This window comes from Rana temporaria, chromosome 1, assembly GCF_905171775.1.
Source record: "Rana temporaria chromosome 1, aRanTem1.1, whole genome shotgun sequence".
In the NCBI taxonomy this organism is placed as follows: domain Eukaryota; kingdom Metazoa; phylum Chordata; class Amphibia; order Anura; family Ranidae; genus Rana; species Rana temporaria.
This window is the reverse complement of record NC_053489.1, coordinates 621,025,491-621,045,397: the sequence shown is the minus strand read 5'-3', so window position 1 is coordinate 621,045,397 and position 19,907 is coordinate 621,025,491. Positions and strand designations below refer to the sequence as shown.

At 41.8% G+C, this 19,907-nt stretch overlaps 1 protein-coding gene across 7 annotated transcripts in view; it reads right to left on the bottom strand.

The window, feature by feature from the left end:
• FAM193A (family with sequence similarity 193 member A) overlaps positions 1-19,907 on the bottom strand; it is a 179,506-nt gene that overhangs the window by 70,270 nt on the left and 89,329 nt on the right. For all 7 annotated transcript variants that reach the window (XM_040335313.1, XM_040335307.1, XM_040335311.1 and 4 more), the window contains 4 exons: positions 14,232-14,399; positions 11,730-11,958; positions 11,488-11,612; positions 6,574-6,721 (listed from right to left, as the gene is read on the bottom strand). In XM_040335313.1, the coding sequence (XP_040191247.1) occupies positions 6,574-6,721; positions 11,488-11,612; positions 11,730-11,958; positions 14,232-14,399 (670 nt within the window). The remainder of the gene's footprint in view (positions 1-6,573; positions 6,722-11,487; positions 11,613-11,729; positions 11,959-14,231; positions 14,400-19,907) is intronic.

The following is a 19,907-nucleotide window of genomic DNA, read 5'->3' as shown; positions in this document are numbered from 1 at the left end:
CTTCATAAATATTGGGCATTTAGCCACTGTACACGGGAACCTGGCATTTCGTGCAGGTGGAAGGCACAAATGCACCATCCAGCAACCTGTAAAACCCTATGAGAAACTGAGAGCTGCTGCAGCTGAACAGGGCACTGAGTGGTACTAATGTTTTGGCCAGTACACAAAGTCTGTATTCTGGCCATTCATCCCTGGGCACAGACTGCCCTACAAGTTTATACCACTTAGTGCGCTGCCCAGCCCCATCTAGCCGCAGCATCTCAACCTTTTACAGGCTGATAGAAGTGGTGCTGGATAGTAGTGCTTCTTTGCCATCCATCTGCAAAACAAAAGCCAAGATCTCAAGCACAGGGGCTAAACCCACAGTGTCCATTAGGTCTTATACACCAGTAAGATGTCAGACTAACATTTTCATCAAGTACAGAAAAGACCCTGATCTTGCAAAATGCAGCATCCTTGTCACTTTCTGTGAGATGAACAAAAAGCATCATCTCCCTCATTTACAAACGGACAAAGGCAGATATGTTTTGAAGTGCAACTTGTGTTCCAACCATGGGTCCTTCCATAGATAGCATGGATGAGTGAGTGTAGACACAAATGGGGTTGATTTACTAAAACCGGAGTGTGCAAAATCTGGTGCAGCTCTGCATAGAAGCCAATCAGCTTCCAGGTTTTATTGTCAAAGCTTATCTCAACAAGCTGAAGTTAGAAGCCGACTGGTTTCTATGCACAGCTACACCAGATTTTTCACTCTCCGGTTTTAGTAAATCAACCCCAAAGGGACATGAAATATCCTGTTTGCAGAATTACCAATTGATAATAGAAGGAAATATAAGGAAACAATGCAGCCATCACATAAAACTAGAATATCAAAAAGTTAGTTTATTTCAGTAATTCAATTCAAAAAGTGAAACCCTTATATAAACCTATATATTATATATAGATGATTACACAGTGATATATTTCAAGCATTTATTTGAAATTGAGGATTATGGCTAGTGAAAACCCAAAATTAAGCATCTCAGAAAATTTGTATATTACATAAAACCAAAAAAAAAAAAAAAAAAAAAAAAAAAGATTGTCTACAGAAATGTTGGCTTACTGAAAAGTATGTCCATGTACAGTATAGTATGCAATCAGTACTTGGTCGGGGCTCCTGCGGCATGGCAAGGAGGCGAACAACCTGTGGCACTGCTGAGGTGTTATGGAGGCCCAGGTTGCTTCGATAGCGGCCTTCTGCATTGTTGGTCTGGTGTCTCATCTTCCTCTTGACAAAACAACTCAGGATTCTCTATGGAGTTATAGGAGTTGTAAAGGAAAAAGTTTTCTCACCTTCATGCATTCTAAGTCCCACGCTCGGTCCCGAGATCCTTTTCGCTATTCAGCCTGGCCGCTGATTGGCTAGAGCGGATGGATTAAGAGCAGCGCAGCCATTGGCTGGGGCTGCTGTCAATCACATCCAGTGACGTGGCACACCGAGTGATACAGCGAGCGGCTATGGCCGCTCGCTGTATCATGGGAGCGCGCCCACACGGACTACACACAATTCAAGCTCTCTCGCATGAACGTGTGTAGTTCGTGCGGGGAGGACCAGAGACAGCCGCCGAGGGACCCCAGAAGACGTGGATCGGGGCCACTCTGTGCAAAACAAACTGCACAGTGGAAGTATAACATGTTTGTTATTTTAAACAAAAACATTTTTTTCCTTTAGTGACCCTTTAAGGTCAGGCGAGTTTGCTGGCCAATCAAGCACAGTAATACCATGATCATTAAACCAGGTACAGGTACTTTAGCAGTGTGAGCCGGTGCCAAGTCCTGCTGGAAAATGAAATCAGCATCTCCATAAGGCTGGTCAGCAGAATTTCCTGCTAAAGGGTTGAGCGGACTTTGGACCCGATATACACAGTGGACCAACACCAGCAGACCGCATTCATGCAGTAATTCATGCAAAAGGAGCCCCGGCCAAGTATTGAGTGCATACTATACTGTACATACTTTTCAGTAAGCCAACATTTCTGTATTAAAAATCCTTTTTTTTTATTTTTATTGGTCTTATGTAATATTTACATTTTCTGAGATACTGAATCTTGGGGTTTCAATAGCTGTTAGCCATAATCATCCAAATTAAAAGAAAGAAATGCTTAAAATATATCACTCTGTGTGTAATGCATCTATATAAAATATGAGTTTCACTTTTTGAATTGAATTACTGAAATAAATTAACTTAACTTAATGTTTTAAGCTGCACCTGTATAAAAGTACTGGCATGCCGTAGTACAGAACATATTTGGTTTTGGGATTAAAGACACTTTCAATAGAGATGGGCCAGCGCTATACTAAACATATCTTATCCGAGAATGTGTCCTTATCCAGATTCTCACCCAAGGCTCCATCGACACCATTGCAGATGCAACAGTAGTGCGTGAGTCACGTTAAGGGCTGCCAATTCATTTCATACACATGGAAAGAATGAAAAAAAATTCACACAAAAAAGTGTATGCCCCTTTTTTTAGAGTTCCACTGCATCAATATTCACGGTACATTGGTACCCAGAGTTTGGTGCACAATTTCATGCACATGTTAGCCTGGTGTTGGGGTGCCATAAAGAATTAAAGTAGAACTGTGGGAAAAAAAGGTTTTCCCCATTTTGGATAGAGCAAGGGAGGAGGGTTGGTTAAAACCAATTATTTTGTTTGCCGTGTTCCATTTTGGAGACATCTCTTCACTTCCTGTCCCATTGCCAAACAGGACGTGAAAGAAAATCCCAGTAAAGAGAAGTATGGCTATTTTTTAGATTCATACTTAAATAGGTGGATGCAGCATCGCTCCGATGCTATATCTGTCCCCCGGCACCTCTAGCGCTGAAAAGCGAGAGATCGAACACTGCTAAACACTCGGCTCTCACACCTCCGTGAGCAGAGAGCCACTGACTTGTTAGTCAGCGGCTCTCTGCTCTGCCCCCTGCATTTACTGGAGCTCTGGGCATTGGAGGGGGTGGAAGCAACCGGCTTAGCCTCAGCGACTCGCCAGGTGTACGTCTCCTTTAAGGAAATTCCTTGGGGACCCCAGGCCACCAGAACTACTGTCCACATTGGAACTTTTCCCTTCTATTACTTCTCTAGGGACAACCCAATATCCCAAATTTTGGATCACCTATTACTTTCATTGATAATGGTAAACAGGACAAAGAAGGGGGATCTCCTTAACAGGGGGCACAGACAGCAATAAAAACTGACAAGTTTTGCTTTTAGCTCTACTTTAATGGCACGGCTGTGTGCCTAGAAAAGCGATGTGCACCTTTTTGCATGTTGTACGAATGCACGCAATCTTTCAGATCCCTGCAATGCAGAAATATGAACCCAGCCTAAGCATTTGGTGCTATTGCCCATTTAACACCCCCCCCCAACAAAACCTCGCCCCTGGCAGCAAAGTGTGATGAGTGGTGGCAGGCTACAATAGCCCAAGCCAATGGCTTCCAAAGTGAAGTAATTTTTTAAATAAAAGACCAGTTTTTGGGTCTACTGAGTGGATCTCAGTAAAAAGCTAAATATGTTTGCAAGTACTTGTCAAACTAACCGCCACTTTATTACCAGATCATTAAAGCATCAAACTACCAAAAATTTTAGTTTTAGATCCAAGCAGAGGATGTCAGGAAGAATCGCACATGTGGTTTCTAATATCAGTCTGTAATGGAATTTACAGCTCTGTCAATCAACAATGACCATTAGGAGCCCATTTAATTTACTTTTTATCAGAGAATGCTGCACAGGAAATTAAATACTATGATCGAGAAAAGCCATCCTCCACTGCTAGATGCTCATGTGATGAAAGAAGCTAGTGAATGTTTCATCCCATTTAGGAGTCAGTTCAAGGCGGTCTGACCCTTTAAACACCCACTCCATATGAATTTCATTTTGTGACAGTTCGTTCTGAAGCACAGTGGATATAGTGGGTGATTTTCTTACTTGTTCTTCTATAAACAGCCTTTGTTTAAAGAATCCCCAATCTTCTTTAAGCATTCTGTGTTTGGTTTTCAAAGCCATCTAAAACAAATTTTAAACCAAAATAAAACATCTATTTTCTAGTTTTTGTGCCTGTTCTACCGAGGACTAATCGATCTGTGTGCAGAAGATTCAATTATAGCAGGGCACTGCCTGAAGAATGCAAGCTGGTCAGTAAGCATGTGAAGAAACCATCAAAAAAAAAAAGAGAAGAGAGAGAAATAAATGATTTTCACAAGCAGTGGTGGATTATATATAGTGCCTTGCGAAAGTATTTGGCCCCCTTGAACTTTGCGACCTTTTGCCACATTTCAGGCTTCAAACATAAAGATATAAAACTAATTTTTTTTTAAGAAACAAGTGGGACACAATCATGAAGTGGAACGAAATTTATTGGATATTTCAAACCTTTTTAACAAATAAAAAAATGAAAAATTGGGCGTGCAAAATTATTCAGCCCCCTTAAGTTAATACTTTGTAGCGCCACCTTTTGCTGCGATTACAGCTGCAAGTCGCTTGGGGTGTGTCTCTATCAGTTTTGCACATCGAGAGACTGACATTTTTGCCCATTCCGCCTTGCAAAACAGCGCAAGCTCAGTGAGGTTGGATGGAGAGCGTTTGTGAGCAGCAATTTTCAGTTCTTTCCACAGATTCTCGATTGGATTCAGGTCTGGATTTTGACTTGGCCATTCTAATGCCCCGTACACACGATCACTTTTTGTGATGAAAAAAAATGACATTTTTAAAAACGTCATTTAAAATGATTGTGTGTGGGCTAAACCTCATTTTTTGTCTTCTGAAAAACGACCAAAAAAAATTCAAACATGCTTAAATTTTTTATGTCATTTTTTAAAATGTCATTTTTTGTGTCGTAAAAAAAATGATCGTGTGTGGGCAAAAACGACGTTTTAAACCCGCACATGCCCAGAAGCAAGTTATGAGACAGGAGGTAAAACTACCATTCATAATGGAGTAAGCACATTCATCACGCTGTAACAGACAAAAAAAGCACGAATCGTCTTTTACTAACAAGTAACCAGCTAAAAGCAGCCTCAAGGCGAATAGAACTTCCCCATTAGAGTGCCGTCGCTTTGTTCATCATTTTTCAAAAACGATGGTGTGTGGGCAACATAATTTTTAATGATGAAGTTGGAAAAATTTCATTTTTTTTTCATGATAAAAAATGACTTTTTCATCACAAAAAGTGATCATGTGTACGCGGCATAACACCTGGATATGTTTATTAGTGAACTATTCCATTATAGATTTTGCTTTATGTTTTGGATCATTGTCTTGTTGGAAGACAAATCTCCGTCCCAGTCTCAGGTCTTTTGCAGACTCCATCGGGTTTTCTTCCAGAATGGTCCTGTATTTGGCTCCATCCATCTTCCCATCAATTTTAACCATCTTCCCTGTAACTGCTGAAGAAAAGCAGGCCCAAACCATGATGCTGCCACCACCATGTTTGACAGTGGGGATGGTGTGTTCAGGGTGATGAGCTGTGTTGCTTTTACGCCAAACAAAGTTTTGCATTGTTGCCAAAAAGTTCGATTTTGGTTTCATCTGACCAGAGCACCTTCTTCCACGTTTGGTGTGTCTCCCAGGTGGCTTGTGGCAAACTTTAAACAACACTTTTTATGGATATCTTTAAGAAATGTCTTTCTTCTTGCCACTCTTCCATAAAGGCCAGATTTGTGCAGTATACGACTGATTGTTGTCCTGTGGACAGAGTCTCCCACCTCAGCTGTAGATCTCTGCAGTTCATCCAGAGTGATCATGGGCCTCTTGGCTGCATCTCTGATCAGTCTTCTCCTTGTATGAGCTGAAAGTTTAGAGGGACGGCCAGGTCTTCGTAGATTTGCAGTGGTCTGATACTCCTTCCATTTCAATATTATCGCTTGCACAGTGCTCCTTGGGATGTTTAAAGCTTGGGAAATCTTTTTGTATCCAAATCCGGCTTTAAAACTTCTCCACAACAGTATCTCGGACCTGCCTGGTGTGTTCCTTGTTCTTCATGATGCTCTCTGCGCTTTAAACGGACCTCTGAGACTATCACAGTGCAGGTGCATTTATACGGAGACTTGATTACACACAGGTGGATGCTATTTATCATCATTAGTCATTTAGGTCAACATTGGATCATTCAGAGGTCCTCACTGAACTTCTGGAGAGAGTTTGCTGCACTGAAAGTAAAAGCGGCTGAATAATTTTGCACGCCCAATTTTTCAGTTTTTTATTTGTTAAAAATTTTGAAATATCCAATAAATTTCGTTCCACTTCATGATTGTGTCCCACTTGTTGATTCTTCAAAAAAAAAAATTACAGTTTTATATCTTTATGTTTGAAGCCTGAAATGTGGCAAAAGGTCGCAAAGTTCAAGGGGGCCGAATACTTTCGCAAGGCACTGTATCTGTGCCAAAACCATTTGACCTCTGTGATAAACTTTATGGATAAAGGACTACCTTTCACATGGCAGTCACACAAACACCGACATACACATTCAGCTAAAATCATGTAACCAAAAGACTCACAAGAAATTGTCTGGCGAGTCCCACGAACACACGGCACTTACCTGTTCATCTACATAATTATCAATTCTTTTCTGACACTCCAGCCACTCTTCAGCAATCTGACCCATTTCTTGTTCCAGCTGAAGGTACCTTTGTAGTAAGGTACTATACATATCTTCACTGTACGAGTCATGTGACGCTGTTCCAAGCCTGGGGCAAAACGCACATGAAGAAAAGCTTTTGACTAGCAGTTGTCAAGAGTCTGAAGAGTGAACTGAGAAAATAGACATGATGCAAGCTCTTGAATTAAACAAGATGACTTAAAAACTCAATAAAAGGAGGATTTTTTGACTTGCCCGTAAACTACAGCGAAGGGAAATAAGTATTTGACCCCCTGCTGACTTTGTACGTTTACCTACATTTTAATGGTAGGTTTATTTTAACAGTGAGACAGAACAACAAAAACATCCAGAAAAAAACACATTTCAAAAAAAGTTTCAAATTGATTTTAATGGGTGAAGTAAGTATTTGACCCCTTTGCAAAACATGACTTCGTACTTGGTGGCAAAACCCTTGTTAGCAATCAGAGGTCAGGAGTTTCATGTAGTTGGCTACCATCTAAGGAGGGATTTTATCCCACTCCTCTTTGCAGATCCTCTCCAAGTCATTTCAAGGCAGACTGTAGAGGGAAACCACTAATGAGTGTAACACTGGAATCTTTGGCACATCCCAAATTTGAAATAAATTGCAAGGAGAGGTGCCCAGGGAATTGTACGGGCAAAGAAGGTAAACCAGAATATTTAAAGAAGAAACATAAAAAAAAAAAAAAAAAAGTAAAAAAAAAAAAAAAAAAAAAAACATACTTCAATTCATGCCCTGAAGAAGGAATTAAGTATTACACCCATTTTCTGAAACATGTCGGGTACACTGCTCACACACTACCTGATCTAGTTTTGAAATTGTTCGTGTGCTCCAGAATCTAGTTGCCGTTTATTGAGCGTATCTAATACAAATTGTTTTTAGGCGTTTATACCGGTGTATAAACTATCATTATTTGTATTCAGTAAATGTTGTACTTTTTTTATACAACGTTACTCCTTTAATATTCAGGTTTACCTTCTTTCCCGTATAATCCCTGGGGCACCTTTCCTTGCAATTTCTTAAAAGGTTTCAAGGCTGACGTTTGGCAACTTGAACCTTCAGCTCCTACCACAAATTTTCTATGGGATGAAGGTCTGGAGACTAGGCCACTCCAGGACCTTAATGTGCTTCTGCTTAAGCCACTCCTTTCTTGCCTTGGCTGTGTATTTTGGGTCATTGTCATGCTGGAATACCCATCCACAAACCATTTTTAATGCTCTGGCTGAGAGAAGGAGGTTCACACCCAAGATTTGACGGTTCATGGCCCCGTCCATCGCCCCTTTGATGTGGTAAAGTAGTCCCGTCCCCTTAGCAAGAAAACTGCCCCCAAATCATAATATTTCCACCTCCATGTTTGATCATGGGGATGGTGTTCTTGGGGTCATAGGCAGCATTTCTCCTCCAAACACGACGAGTTGAGTTGGTGCCAAAGAGCTTGATTTTGGTCTCATCTGACCACAACACTTTCACCCAGTTCTCCTCTATCATTCAGATGAGCCTGTACATGTGCTTTCTTGAGCAGGGGGACCTTGCGGGCGCTGCAGGATTTCAGTGCTTCACGGTGTAGTGTATTACCAATTGTTTTCTTGGCGAGTATGGTCCCAACTGCCTTGAGATCATTGACAAGATTCTCCCCCGTGTAGTTCTGGGGCGATTCCTCACCATTCTCAATCATTGAAACTCCACAGGTGAGATCTTGCATGGAGACCCAGATCAAGGGAGATGCACCGTTATTTTGCGTTTCTTCTATTAGCGAAATATCGCACTAACTGCTGTCGCCCTCTCACCAAGCTGCTTGGCGATGGTTTGTAGCCCATTCCAGCCTTGTGCAAGTCTACAATCTTGTCCCCGATATCCTTGGGCAGCCCTTTGGTCTTGGCCATGATGGAGAGATTGGAATCTGATCGATTCTGTGGACAGGTGTCTTTTTATACAGGCAACAAGCTGAAATTAGGAGCACTCCCTTAAAGAGTGATCCTAATCTCAGCTCATTACCTGTATAGAAGACACCTGGGAGCCAGAAATCTTGCTGATTGGTAAAGGATCAAATACGTATTTCACTCAATGAAATGCAAGTCGATTTATAACTTTTTTGAAATGCATTTTTCTGGATATTTTTGTTGTTTTTCTGTCTCTCGCTGTTAAAATAAACCTACCATTAAAATTATAGACTGATAATTTGTCAGTGAACATGCGAAATCAGCAGGGGATCAAATACTTTTCCCTCATCTTGCAGTACAGTACAAACACAGGCAGTTTATTCATACACCATGGGTTATAGACCTGTAACTGCAATTGATTGGACACTACCAAGCTTTTCAGAACACACCCCTTCTATAAACACTACCCCACTACGTGAGTCCTCAATTTTGTATCAAGCAATGCAGAGTAACAAGAGTTCAGGGAGAGTGGCCCATTTTTGGTTCTATACTCCAAGATATGGAATTTACAGGCAAGTGAAAATTCCTCTTATCCTAATTGGACAGTACAGGATGAAGGCATCTTAATTATACACCAAGGGACAACCCAAAACAATACAAGGGTAGGCAACAACTAGGCCATCTAAACTGTGCCAATAGGACCAAAAACAGGGGTAAAAACCCCAGGCTCAGAATGCCACTGCAAGAACCTTGCAGCCAAAAGTTGTCGCAGAAAATGCACAGTTAAAACTTTGAAAAAATATGAACAGAAGACCAAGTGGTGGCCTTACAGAGCTGGGCAAGAGAGGTACGTGTAGTTCCTCAACAGCTGCAAGGCTGTAGTTTGGAGATCCCTGGTCAAGAACATAATACAACCTAGCTGTTGTGAAGGGTTGGTTGCAAGAAAGAGCTGCAAATTATGATACGTCTTACAGATGTAATGGCCACCAAGAAGGCCACTTTGGTGGAGAGAGACTTCAAGGAAATATCCCTGACGAGTTCAAACTGTGTTTTTTACAAATCAGAAAGAACCAATTTAAGGTCCCAGGGGAAAAGCCAGATACCTTTGAAAAAGGAGGGTTATAGGACAAAAAACGCCCTTTTGGAGGTGCCAAGATCTGGATTCTGGCCAAGACCTGTTTGTAGGAAGGCCAAAACATGGAGTAGAGAGTAATCGCTGGGATGACATTGGCTGCGCTCATACCAAGCAAGATTAGTAAGATTTCCAGGTACGATAATAGATCTTCCTGGATGTGGCTTTTATTGTGTTCAGCAAGGTAGGACTCACAGGCTCAGAGACCCCTCTGTAATTTAAGACCTGGGTATCAACAGCCATGAAAATAAAGCCGGAGACTGAAACAGAGTGGAAGAGAGGGCCTTAAAAAAGCAGATGCGGTCTGCTGGGAAGACGCCAGGGGTCTTTTGCTTCACAAGTTAGGCAAAAGGGAAGGAAGAAGAGTGAGTACCTTCTAAGGGCGCTAGGCAGAAGTGGTATTAAAGTATATGGCCAGTGATGTGATGCAACACCTGGTCATTCACATGAGACTGAGCTCTGCGTGGATACGTTTTGTCAAAGTTGAAAAAGTTTACATTGTAAAATACATACATTCCAAACATGGCCTGGTTTACAAAGCAACGCTTAAGTATACAGGGTGACCCCGTCTTACTCGTTTACAATACTGGACTGTAATTGAAGTCCAGGCTTCACCCATAATAGTGGTCATACCCCTGAAGGGGTACACAGGGCTTGTGGGTTCCTTTGTGATCGATCACTGCCCTGGACCTGTATAACACCCTGCAGCTAACCCAACGCATTAAATAAAGTAACAAGGTGAGCACCCCATGCAAGATTCAGTGCCCAAAGCAACACTACAAGCCATCACCTCAGACATTTAAGGTTGATTAAAGAATTTTTTAAGAAAATAGTAGCAAAGCTTGTTTCTTTGTGAAGGAGAAGAGGTACATCACTGACAGACACTAGCAAACAAGGAGTGGGGTAGGATTATGGGAAGGCCTTCCAGGAGGGCGCGACATCAAAATCTTGCCAGTGTTCAATCCTCTGAAGGTACAGAGCTATAACCCATGATGTACTGTTCATGTCTGTCCTGTACTATACAATTAAGATAAGACTCTTTGGCTCCTTTTATGGGCTATCTTACACAGATTCACAGATGGACAGGTATAGCTGGAGATCAATGTTTTTGTAAAAAAAAATTTTTACAGAGACAAGCTTGCTGAAAATCTTCACTATCCAATAACATGACCAAGTGTGTCAAGATGCCTGCTCTCCTTATGGTCCATGGTTCCTTCTACTGATTCCTGCATCACTACTGTGCTGTCCAGCAATGATGTAGCAGCCAATGAAAAGAAACTAAAAACCAAAAAGGTGCAGGACAACATCTGGCACTCCCAGAAGGGTGCAGAGCATAGTTGCAATCTTCAAAGTGCCTCTGAGGAACCCTTGGGAGCCACAAATGTTTCCAAGAAAAACACCACATCCTAGGTAATTTGGCAACCAATTGATATACATCCAAGGTTCACTGAGGCATGTGATAGTTGGGAGAGCTGAAGCTCTACAGAGTTTCAGCCTTCCACTAAAAGAGTCATTCCAAACCAAAGCTTGATGGCGCAGAGGAGCTCTGGCACTTTGAAGATTGTGCTACTTACATTGACACTCATTTAAATAAGAAAAATATGGACATTTGCTGCCCAGTTACAGTGTGCAACTACATGAAAAACTAAAATCACAGTTTTATCATTAAATTCTCAAGAGGTTCAACAAGGAATAAGTCTACAAGTAAAGCAGAAAACCCTTTCATTTCTAGTTAACAAATGAAATAAAGACCGCAGGAAGCTGGTTGCTAGGGGAAACAAACACTCATTTTTATTTTAATGCAAATTCTCAGACTAAAGTACCTTAACTGTGAAACGAGTGTCGGTAAACTATTTTGGAGTAACGGTTCAGAAAATACTAAATTTTCAAACAGATGCTTGTTGTGTAGTTCCCACGTCACTTGAAATTTCTTCAAATGCTCGTTTTCCTATAAACGATAAAAAAGACAGAAATCTTGTAAAATTACACTCTCGAAAAACATTGCTTGCCATCATTAGCACACCAATGTTCACCTGTGTTTAATGGACAGCCATTTTGTCCTTACCAAAGTGACGAGAAAGGTGCCAATGGTACATGCTGCCTGACAAAGGGCACTGTACTCTTCTAGAAGAAGGGAGATAAACTGATGTGCTTGGGGAGGCCCCTGGATGCTGGGAGTCACTTTAAAGCCTAGAGACAAGTGTTTGAGCAGACGAACTTTCATTTCCAGGACATATTCGCGGGCTTGCTGCTCCAATCGTTGATACAGCTGATAAGGATCTCGCTCACACAACCTGCAAGGGAACAACCATTGTTAAAGCAGTTGTAAACCTCTGGATGTTTTTTTTTTCTCCTTACCTGCAAGGTAAAGCCATAATGTGCATTGCATAAATTACCTTACCTGAAAACCAAGCATTCCAGCAATGCGATCGCTGGAGGCCACTTCCATCTTAAAGCGGAGGTTCACCCAAAAAACAAGTATATAACATTACATTCAGTATACCTCAAACATGTACAGTATGGAGGGTTTTTTTTTGGGGGGGGGGGGGGGTAGTACATACGGTATTATCGGTATTTTCCTCCCGGCTTCCGGGTACTCACTCCCGCGGGACTGGGCGTTCCTGTTCAGTGCCGCAATGTCATCTGGGACTTCGCCCATATGATTGACGTGCCTGAGAAAATCTCCCACCGGTGAATAAGGTGCGTCATGACTTTCCGAAAATAGCTGAACTGCGAGTCGGCTCTATACGGCGCATGCGCACCAACTAGGAGCTGTGTAGAGCTCACTGCGCAGGCGGCGTATAGAGCTGACTCGCAGTTCGGCTATTTTTGGAAAGTCATGACGCGCCTTATCCGCCAGTGGGAGTTTTTCCCAGGCACGTCAATCATATGGGCGAAGTCCCAGATGACATTGCGGCACTGCACAGGAACGCCCAGTCCCACGGGAGTACCCGGAAGGAAAATACTGATAATACCGTATGTACACCCCCCCCCCCCCCCAAAAAAAACGCCATACTGTACATGTTTGAGGTATACTGAATGTAATGTTATATACTTGTTTATTGGGTGAACCTCCGCTTTAACCACTCTTGCTTTTGGTTTTGCGGACTTCGGCTCTGTGACTGGCTGGAGAAGCGAAGCCGTTCACAGCACAGGGCTCTGAAGGAACGGCATGGGTGGCTGTTCCTTCAGAGCACATGATGCGCCAGTGATGTCACTGGCTGCATGTACAGTAAATATCTCCTAAACAGTGCATGTTTAGGAGATATTTAAAACTACCTATAGGTAAAATTATTGGAAGTTTACTTCTACTTTAAATTTCTTTATACATAAAAGATTCTCCACTATACTGACTACAGTTTAGGGAAGATGCTGATCAGTTGAACAGAGACTTATTTTCTTTGAGGATCACACCAAGTGCAGTGGAACTGCATTGGGCGACTATACCAGCGCAGTTCCACCGCAAGACACGGTAAAATGCCCAGTCTCTGCTGTGCCCTTTTTACACCACTGCATTGTGGCAGTGAAAAAAGTACTGTGTGAAGCACTTTTCCCACAGCAGCACAGGTCACTGCACACCAACCGATAGAACTGATGAAATGTCCCTGTGTACTGGCGTGAACGAGCCACAAGGTGGATGGGGGAATCAACTCCGCCAGCAGTCACTTACTGACTGAAGTCAATCAAGTGATCGATTAAAAAGGGACAGTCATGGAATTTCGGCCAATCCCTGTTAAACTGGCTGAATTTTGATAAGGTTAAGTGAGTGTCCCTTGCGCTGGTGGCGTTTTTGTATTTGAAACCTTGACAACTGCTTAAGACAAGTCCAGTGGCTTTCATCAACTTCCACATTACCTGAAAATTAACACTGCAGGGGGGGATGCAAAATTTCAGCCAATTAGCAGCCACCAGCACAAGGGGCACTTCATTCAACGTATATACCGTCGCTTGTGCTGCTTTTAAAAAAAAAAAAATTTGATAACAAAATTGGGCTTAAATTTACTTTTCCACAGTGAGGTAACGCACATTTTAGGCCAAATTTAGTGATCTCTACCACAAATTACTGCAAGTAAATACCTGGCTTCAAAACTTGGACTTTAAAGGAGATGTAAAGGAAAAAAAAAATTTGCTCAAATGAATGTTTACAGGGTATAGAGACATAATAGTCAACCGATTCCTTTTAAAAACGATTAAAAACAGATAAAAAACAATCATATAAGTGTACCTTTAGTTTCAGTCTCGTTTTTGCATGTTATGCTGCCTCTGTGCTGTATAGAGCCATAGAGAAGTGATGGGTTTGAAAACAAAACTAGAAGCTCCCAGTACTGTGTTCCAAAGGAAACAGACAACCAGGAAGTGTCCAGAACAGAGCAGAATTACAGCAACATCAGAGCAAAAACGAACAATGAAGACATGAAACCAGGACTGCAGTAAGGTAAAGGAAGCCATTTAGCTAAAAAAAATAAAATTCCTTTAGTGACCCATTAATTTTGGCTTTGTTACTTTGACTGAAATTCTCATTTAGGAGTGAAAGATGCATCCTATCCACAATAAGACAGATGATTACCTATCTACCAATTCCTTCATTCCATCTTTTTCTGGCACTAGTGACTGGTCCTGGTCATCTGCCAGCGGCGTCCCAGCCTGGCGATATATGCAGCGAATCATGTACCGTACATCTGACCAATAATTTTGAAGCTGCTGGGTTTCCCGTTCAGACTCTGCTGAAATCTCCCTAAATAATGAAAATATGGCAAATAAAAGACAGGCAACTATAAAATGGATAAACAAAATACAGTAAACATGTCATGTATGTAAAACTAGTAAAATATACACAATATTGCCAAAAGTATTGGGACAACTGCCTTTACATACACAAACTTTAATGGCATCCCAGTCTTAGTCCGTAGGGTTCAATACTGAGTTGTGAGGTCAGGCACTGACGTTGGATGAGAAGGCCTGGCTTGCAGTCAGTGCTTTAATTCATCCCAAAGGTGATCTATCGGGTTGAGGTGCAGGCCAGTCAAGTTCTTTCCCCCCCTACAAATTCGCTCTCACTTTCTATTGAATGGGCCAATGCCGCCCGACATTCAGCCTGTGTGTAGTAGGCTTTAGAGCAGGGGGCTCAAACAGGCAGCCCTCCAGGTGTTGCAGAACGAAAAGTCACATAAGGCATTGCAAGGCTGGCAGTAACAAGCATGACTCCCACAGGCAGAGAAATAATGGGACTTGTATTTCCGCAACAGCTGGAGAGCCGCCAGTTTGAGACCCCTGCTTTAGATTATACAGTCTGTGGTGAGCAAACCTTTTTTTGATTAATCCTTTGTGCTTATTCTCCTGTGTGGTACACCTTCTCCCTTGTGCTCACACAACACCCTTGTCTCTCATGCCTGACACAGGGTGTTTGGGCTTTTGAATAGTGCACTATATAGGTTGATTATTGAGAAGTAGTATTCCTAGTTCATTATATTTTTTGCACATCACAGACTGCAAAATTTAAAGGGGGAGCCGCACTGTAGTGCACACCGTGTCTGGATATTTAAATAATGCACCACATTTGCTGATAGAGTAGTGGTTTTGCAAGCCTTATGGTTTATGTGACAAGGTAATAGTTGAAATATCACTAGAAATGTTTTAATACATACAGTGGGGGAAAAAAAAATTTGGTCCCCTGCAGATTTTGCAAGTTTGCCCACTTACAAAGAAACAAAGGGTCGGGTCTATAATTTGTATCATAGGTGTATTTTTATTGATGGATTAAAAATTCACCTATAATAAAAATGATAGACCCTTTCAATTCTTTGTAAGTGGGCAAACTTATAAAATCTACAGGGGATCAAATAAATAATTTCCCCCACTGTAGGTAGATGCTTATACACAGTATCTCACAAACGTGAGTAAACACCTCACATTTTTTTTTGTAAATATTTTATATCTTTTCATGTGAACACTTTCCGACAATGTAAAGTGGTGAGTGTACAGCTTGTATTATGCCGCGTACACACGATCAGTCCATCCGATGAGAACAGACCCATGGACCGTTCATCAGTTAACCAATGAAGCTGACTGATGGTCCGTCACGCCTACACACCATCGGTTTAAAAAACAATCGTGTCACAACGCAGTGACGTAAAACACACAACGTGCTGAAAAAAAAAAAACGAAGTGCAATGCTTCCAAGCATGCGTCGACTTGATTCTGAGCATGCGTGGATTTTTAACTGATGGTCGTGCCTACTAACGATCGGTTTTGTTCCATCGGTTGGGAATCCATCGGTTAAATTCAAAACAAGTTGGCTTTTTTTTTTAACCGATGGTTAAATAACCGATGGGGCCCACACACGATCGGTTTTGACCAATGAAAACGGTCCATCAGACCATTCTCATCGGTTTAACCCATCGTGTGTACGCGGCATAACAGTGTCAATTTGCTGTCCCCTCAAAATAAATCAACACACAGCCATTGAGGTCTAAACCACTGGCAACAAAAGTGAGTACACCCCTAAGTGAAATTGTCCAAATTGGGCCCAAAGTGTCAATATTTTGTGAGGCCACCATATTTTCCCTGCACTTAACCCTCTTGGGCATGGAGTTCACCAGAGCTTCACAGGTTTCCACTGGAGTTCTCTTCCTTGATGACATCACGGAGCTGGTGGATGTTAGAGACCTTGCGCTCCTCCACCTTCCGTTTGAGAATGCCCCACAGATGCTCAATAGGGATTAGGTCTGGAGACATGCTTGGCCAGTCCATCACCTTTACCCTCAGAATCTTTAGCAAGGCAGTGGTCGTCTTGGAGGTGTGTTTGGGTTCATTATGTTCGAATTCTGTCCTGCGCCCAGTCTGCTTCAGTATGTTACAGTACATGTTGGCATTACTGGTTCCTTCAATGAACTTTAGCTCCCCAGTGCCGGCAGCACTCATGCAGCCCCAGACCATGAAATTCCCACCATCATGCTTGACTGTGGGCAAGACACACTTGTCTTTGTACTCCTCACCAGGTTGAAAAAAAAAATCAGACACCACACAATTGTTAGTGGAGAATTTTAAAAGCATGCTATCCCACATTTGTCCACGGAAAATCCAACAACAATTGGCTGATCAGGAACAAAAATGGTTTCTGGACAGCCGCACTCTGAACAAGTTGTAGCCTTTATTAAAAAAAAGGGACAGCACTAAAAGTCACAGCAACATAAAATAATACCTGACTGCTGACGCGTTTCGCACTGAAACTAGTTCTTGGTCATAGCTATGACTAAGCACTAGTTTCAGTGCGAAACACGTCAGCAGTCAGGTTTTATTTTATGTTGCTGTGACTTGTAGTGCTGTCCCTTTTTTTAATAAAGGCTACAATTTGTTCAGAGTGCGGCTGTCCAGAAACAATTTTTGTTCCGGCCTTGCCAAGTGCTAACAAATGGTCGGATTTTCGGACACCAGCCTATCGCACAATTCCCGTTGGATAATCCGATTGTGTGCATGAGGCTTTAGAGTGAGAGTGATGACACCAAATTTAACACAAGTGCTCCCCATTCACACCTGAGACATTGTAACACTAACGGTTCACATGACACCGGGGAGGGAAAATGGCTGATTGGGCCTAATTTGGAGATTTTCACTTAGGGGTTTGGACATTAAAGCGGGGGTTCACCCCCAAATCAACTTTCTGACATTAGTTCCAGCATACTGCCAACATCTGCAGTATGCTGTTTTTTTTTTCCGCTACTTATCGTTTTATGAGCCCTTGTTATCCGGCTCCGAGCGGGGAATCCTGCGGGGAGTAGGCGTTCCTAAGCGAAGAGGAGTTGATCGACGGGCTGCTAAAGCGCGTCACGGCTTCCGAAAATACCCGATGCGACTCGGGTGTTTATGGCGCTAAACGGCACCTGCCGTGTAGAGCTGACTGCGCAGGCGCCGTAAACACCCGAGTGTCACTTCGGGTATTTTCGGAAGCCGTGGCGCGCTTTAGCAGCCCGTCAATCAACTCCTCTTCGCTTAGGAACGCCTATACCCAGAAGCGATCCCTGCTCGGAGCCGGATAACAGGGGCTCATAAAACGATAAGTAGCAGAAAAAAAAAACCCCAGCATACTGCAGATGTTAGCAGTATGCTGGAACTAATGTCAGAAAGTTGATTTGGGGGTGAACTCCCGCTTTAATGGGTGTGTGTTAAATTATTTTGAGGGGACAGCAAATTCAGTTACACAAGCTTACACTCACTACTTTACATTGTAGCAAAGTGTAATTTCTTCAGTGAAAAGATATAATAAAATATTTACAAAAATGTGAGGGGGATGTGCTCACATTTCCGAGGCACTTAATTTTACCACAAAAAACTGGGAAAATGTATTGACTCGAGTATAAGCCTAGGGTGTCCATCTGCATGCCTCACTGTGCCCATGACTAGACTGACGTTTAACATGGGAGTCTATGGAAGGGGTGGCCAGCTTTGAAAAATCAGTGCTCCCTGGCTGTAGGTCCCCCAGACAACAAACTTTGCGCACTTGTAGAGGAGAAGTGTCTACATGTGTGCCTGCTGGAACCGGGTCCCCAAATTCAGGCGCAAAAAGGTGACTTGAGTATAAGCCGAGGGGGGCATTTTCAACACAAAAAAAAAAAAAGTGCTGAAAAACTTGGCTTATACTCGAGTACATACGGTAATTGTATTTTTATATTTGTTTGATTCATGTAAGAGATGACATTGTGGAGGTTCAGAAATAGAGTAACACATTTTAGAAAGGTTTTAGGAGTGCTGCACAATTTGATCAATTCAAAGTATTGCACTACAAGCTGAATCACATTATTGTAGGTGTGTAACTTTTTTTTTTGTTTGACAGGAAATGTAACAAGTGAAACCAAAGCTAATTTATAGAAGGGTTGGTTTCAGCAATGTCTTTTAGGAAGATTTTCCCTTGAATCCGCAACATAAAAAAGGACACATACTAGTACAATAAAGAACTAGCTGACTATGAATACAAAGTGCAGGATTCACCGGTTTCAGCTTATAGCCATGCACCTCGAGAACAAGCAAGACACAGACCAGATTTCAGAGAGTCAATAACAAATGACCGTAAAATAAAAAACACATTTTTGCTTTGCTTTGATTTGGCAAAAAATGGAGCAAACATGACAGTAATGGTGAGAAACACTGTTCTTTCTACATTGCAGTCCAGGCAGGGCCATGCAGTTTCTCTTGCAGCAAATACACTTTCTTCTGTAAATATATAACCTTCGTGCCCATTTGGCTGACACAGAAATGATGTAAGATTCTTTCTCTGTCTCTTGTATGAGTCAACAGCTCTGCTCTGGAAAGCCAGTGACTATATAAGAAGTTCCTCCTTCCCCAGCTCAATAACTGGACGATAAATAAAAGGGATTAACTATGTAAGGGGCAGAACAATGAACACATGTGAGGTATCACCGCGATCGTTAGAGTGAGAGCAATAATTCTAGCCTTAGACCTCCTCTGACTCAAAACATGTAACATGTACAAAGTTTTAAATGTCGCCCACGAGCGGGCACAATTTATAAGAGTGGTATGTTGGTTATCAATTTAAATCAGCGTAACATTATCACAATATAAAAAAAATTGGGCCAACTTTTCTGATGTCTTAGTCTTTTAAGTCAAAAATGTGTATTTTTTTCCCCCAAAAAGGTGCACTTGCAAAGTATTGCAATGACCACCATTTTATTCACTAGGATGTTAGGAAAAATATATAAAAGAACAAACAAAAAAAAAACGACCAGCGTACTCAGATGACCGGTGTTAGAGCTGTAAAAACCCAGACGCTGGTAAAAGCTGCTAAACGTGGCTTAACGCTGGATACTGCCACGTCAAGCCTCTATTCAAATTAAATGGTTCCCTACAGGAGCCCATTGATTTGAGTAATAGTGATGATCCAACTTGCGGCGCAGCTTGTGTGCTGAGGATCATGAAGGGAAACCCCTCACCAAAGTGAGGAACACACACACAATATTTAATTATATATATATATATATATATATATATATATATATATATATATATATATATATATATATATATATATATATATATATATTATATACACACACACACATATATATTACATATACACAATTATACATACATACCCTGGCAGATTTTATGATTTCTTGGCCATTTTTCAGAGAATATGAACACAAAAACTTTCTTTCACTCATGGTTAGTGTTTGGCTGACGCCATTTATTATCAATCAACTGTGTACCCAAATGACCCTGATCAAAAATG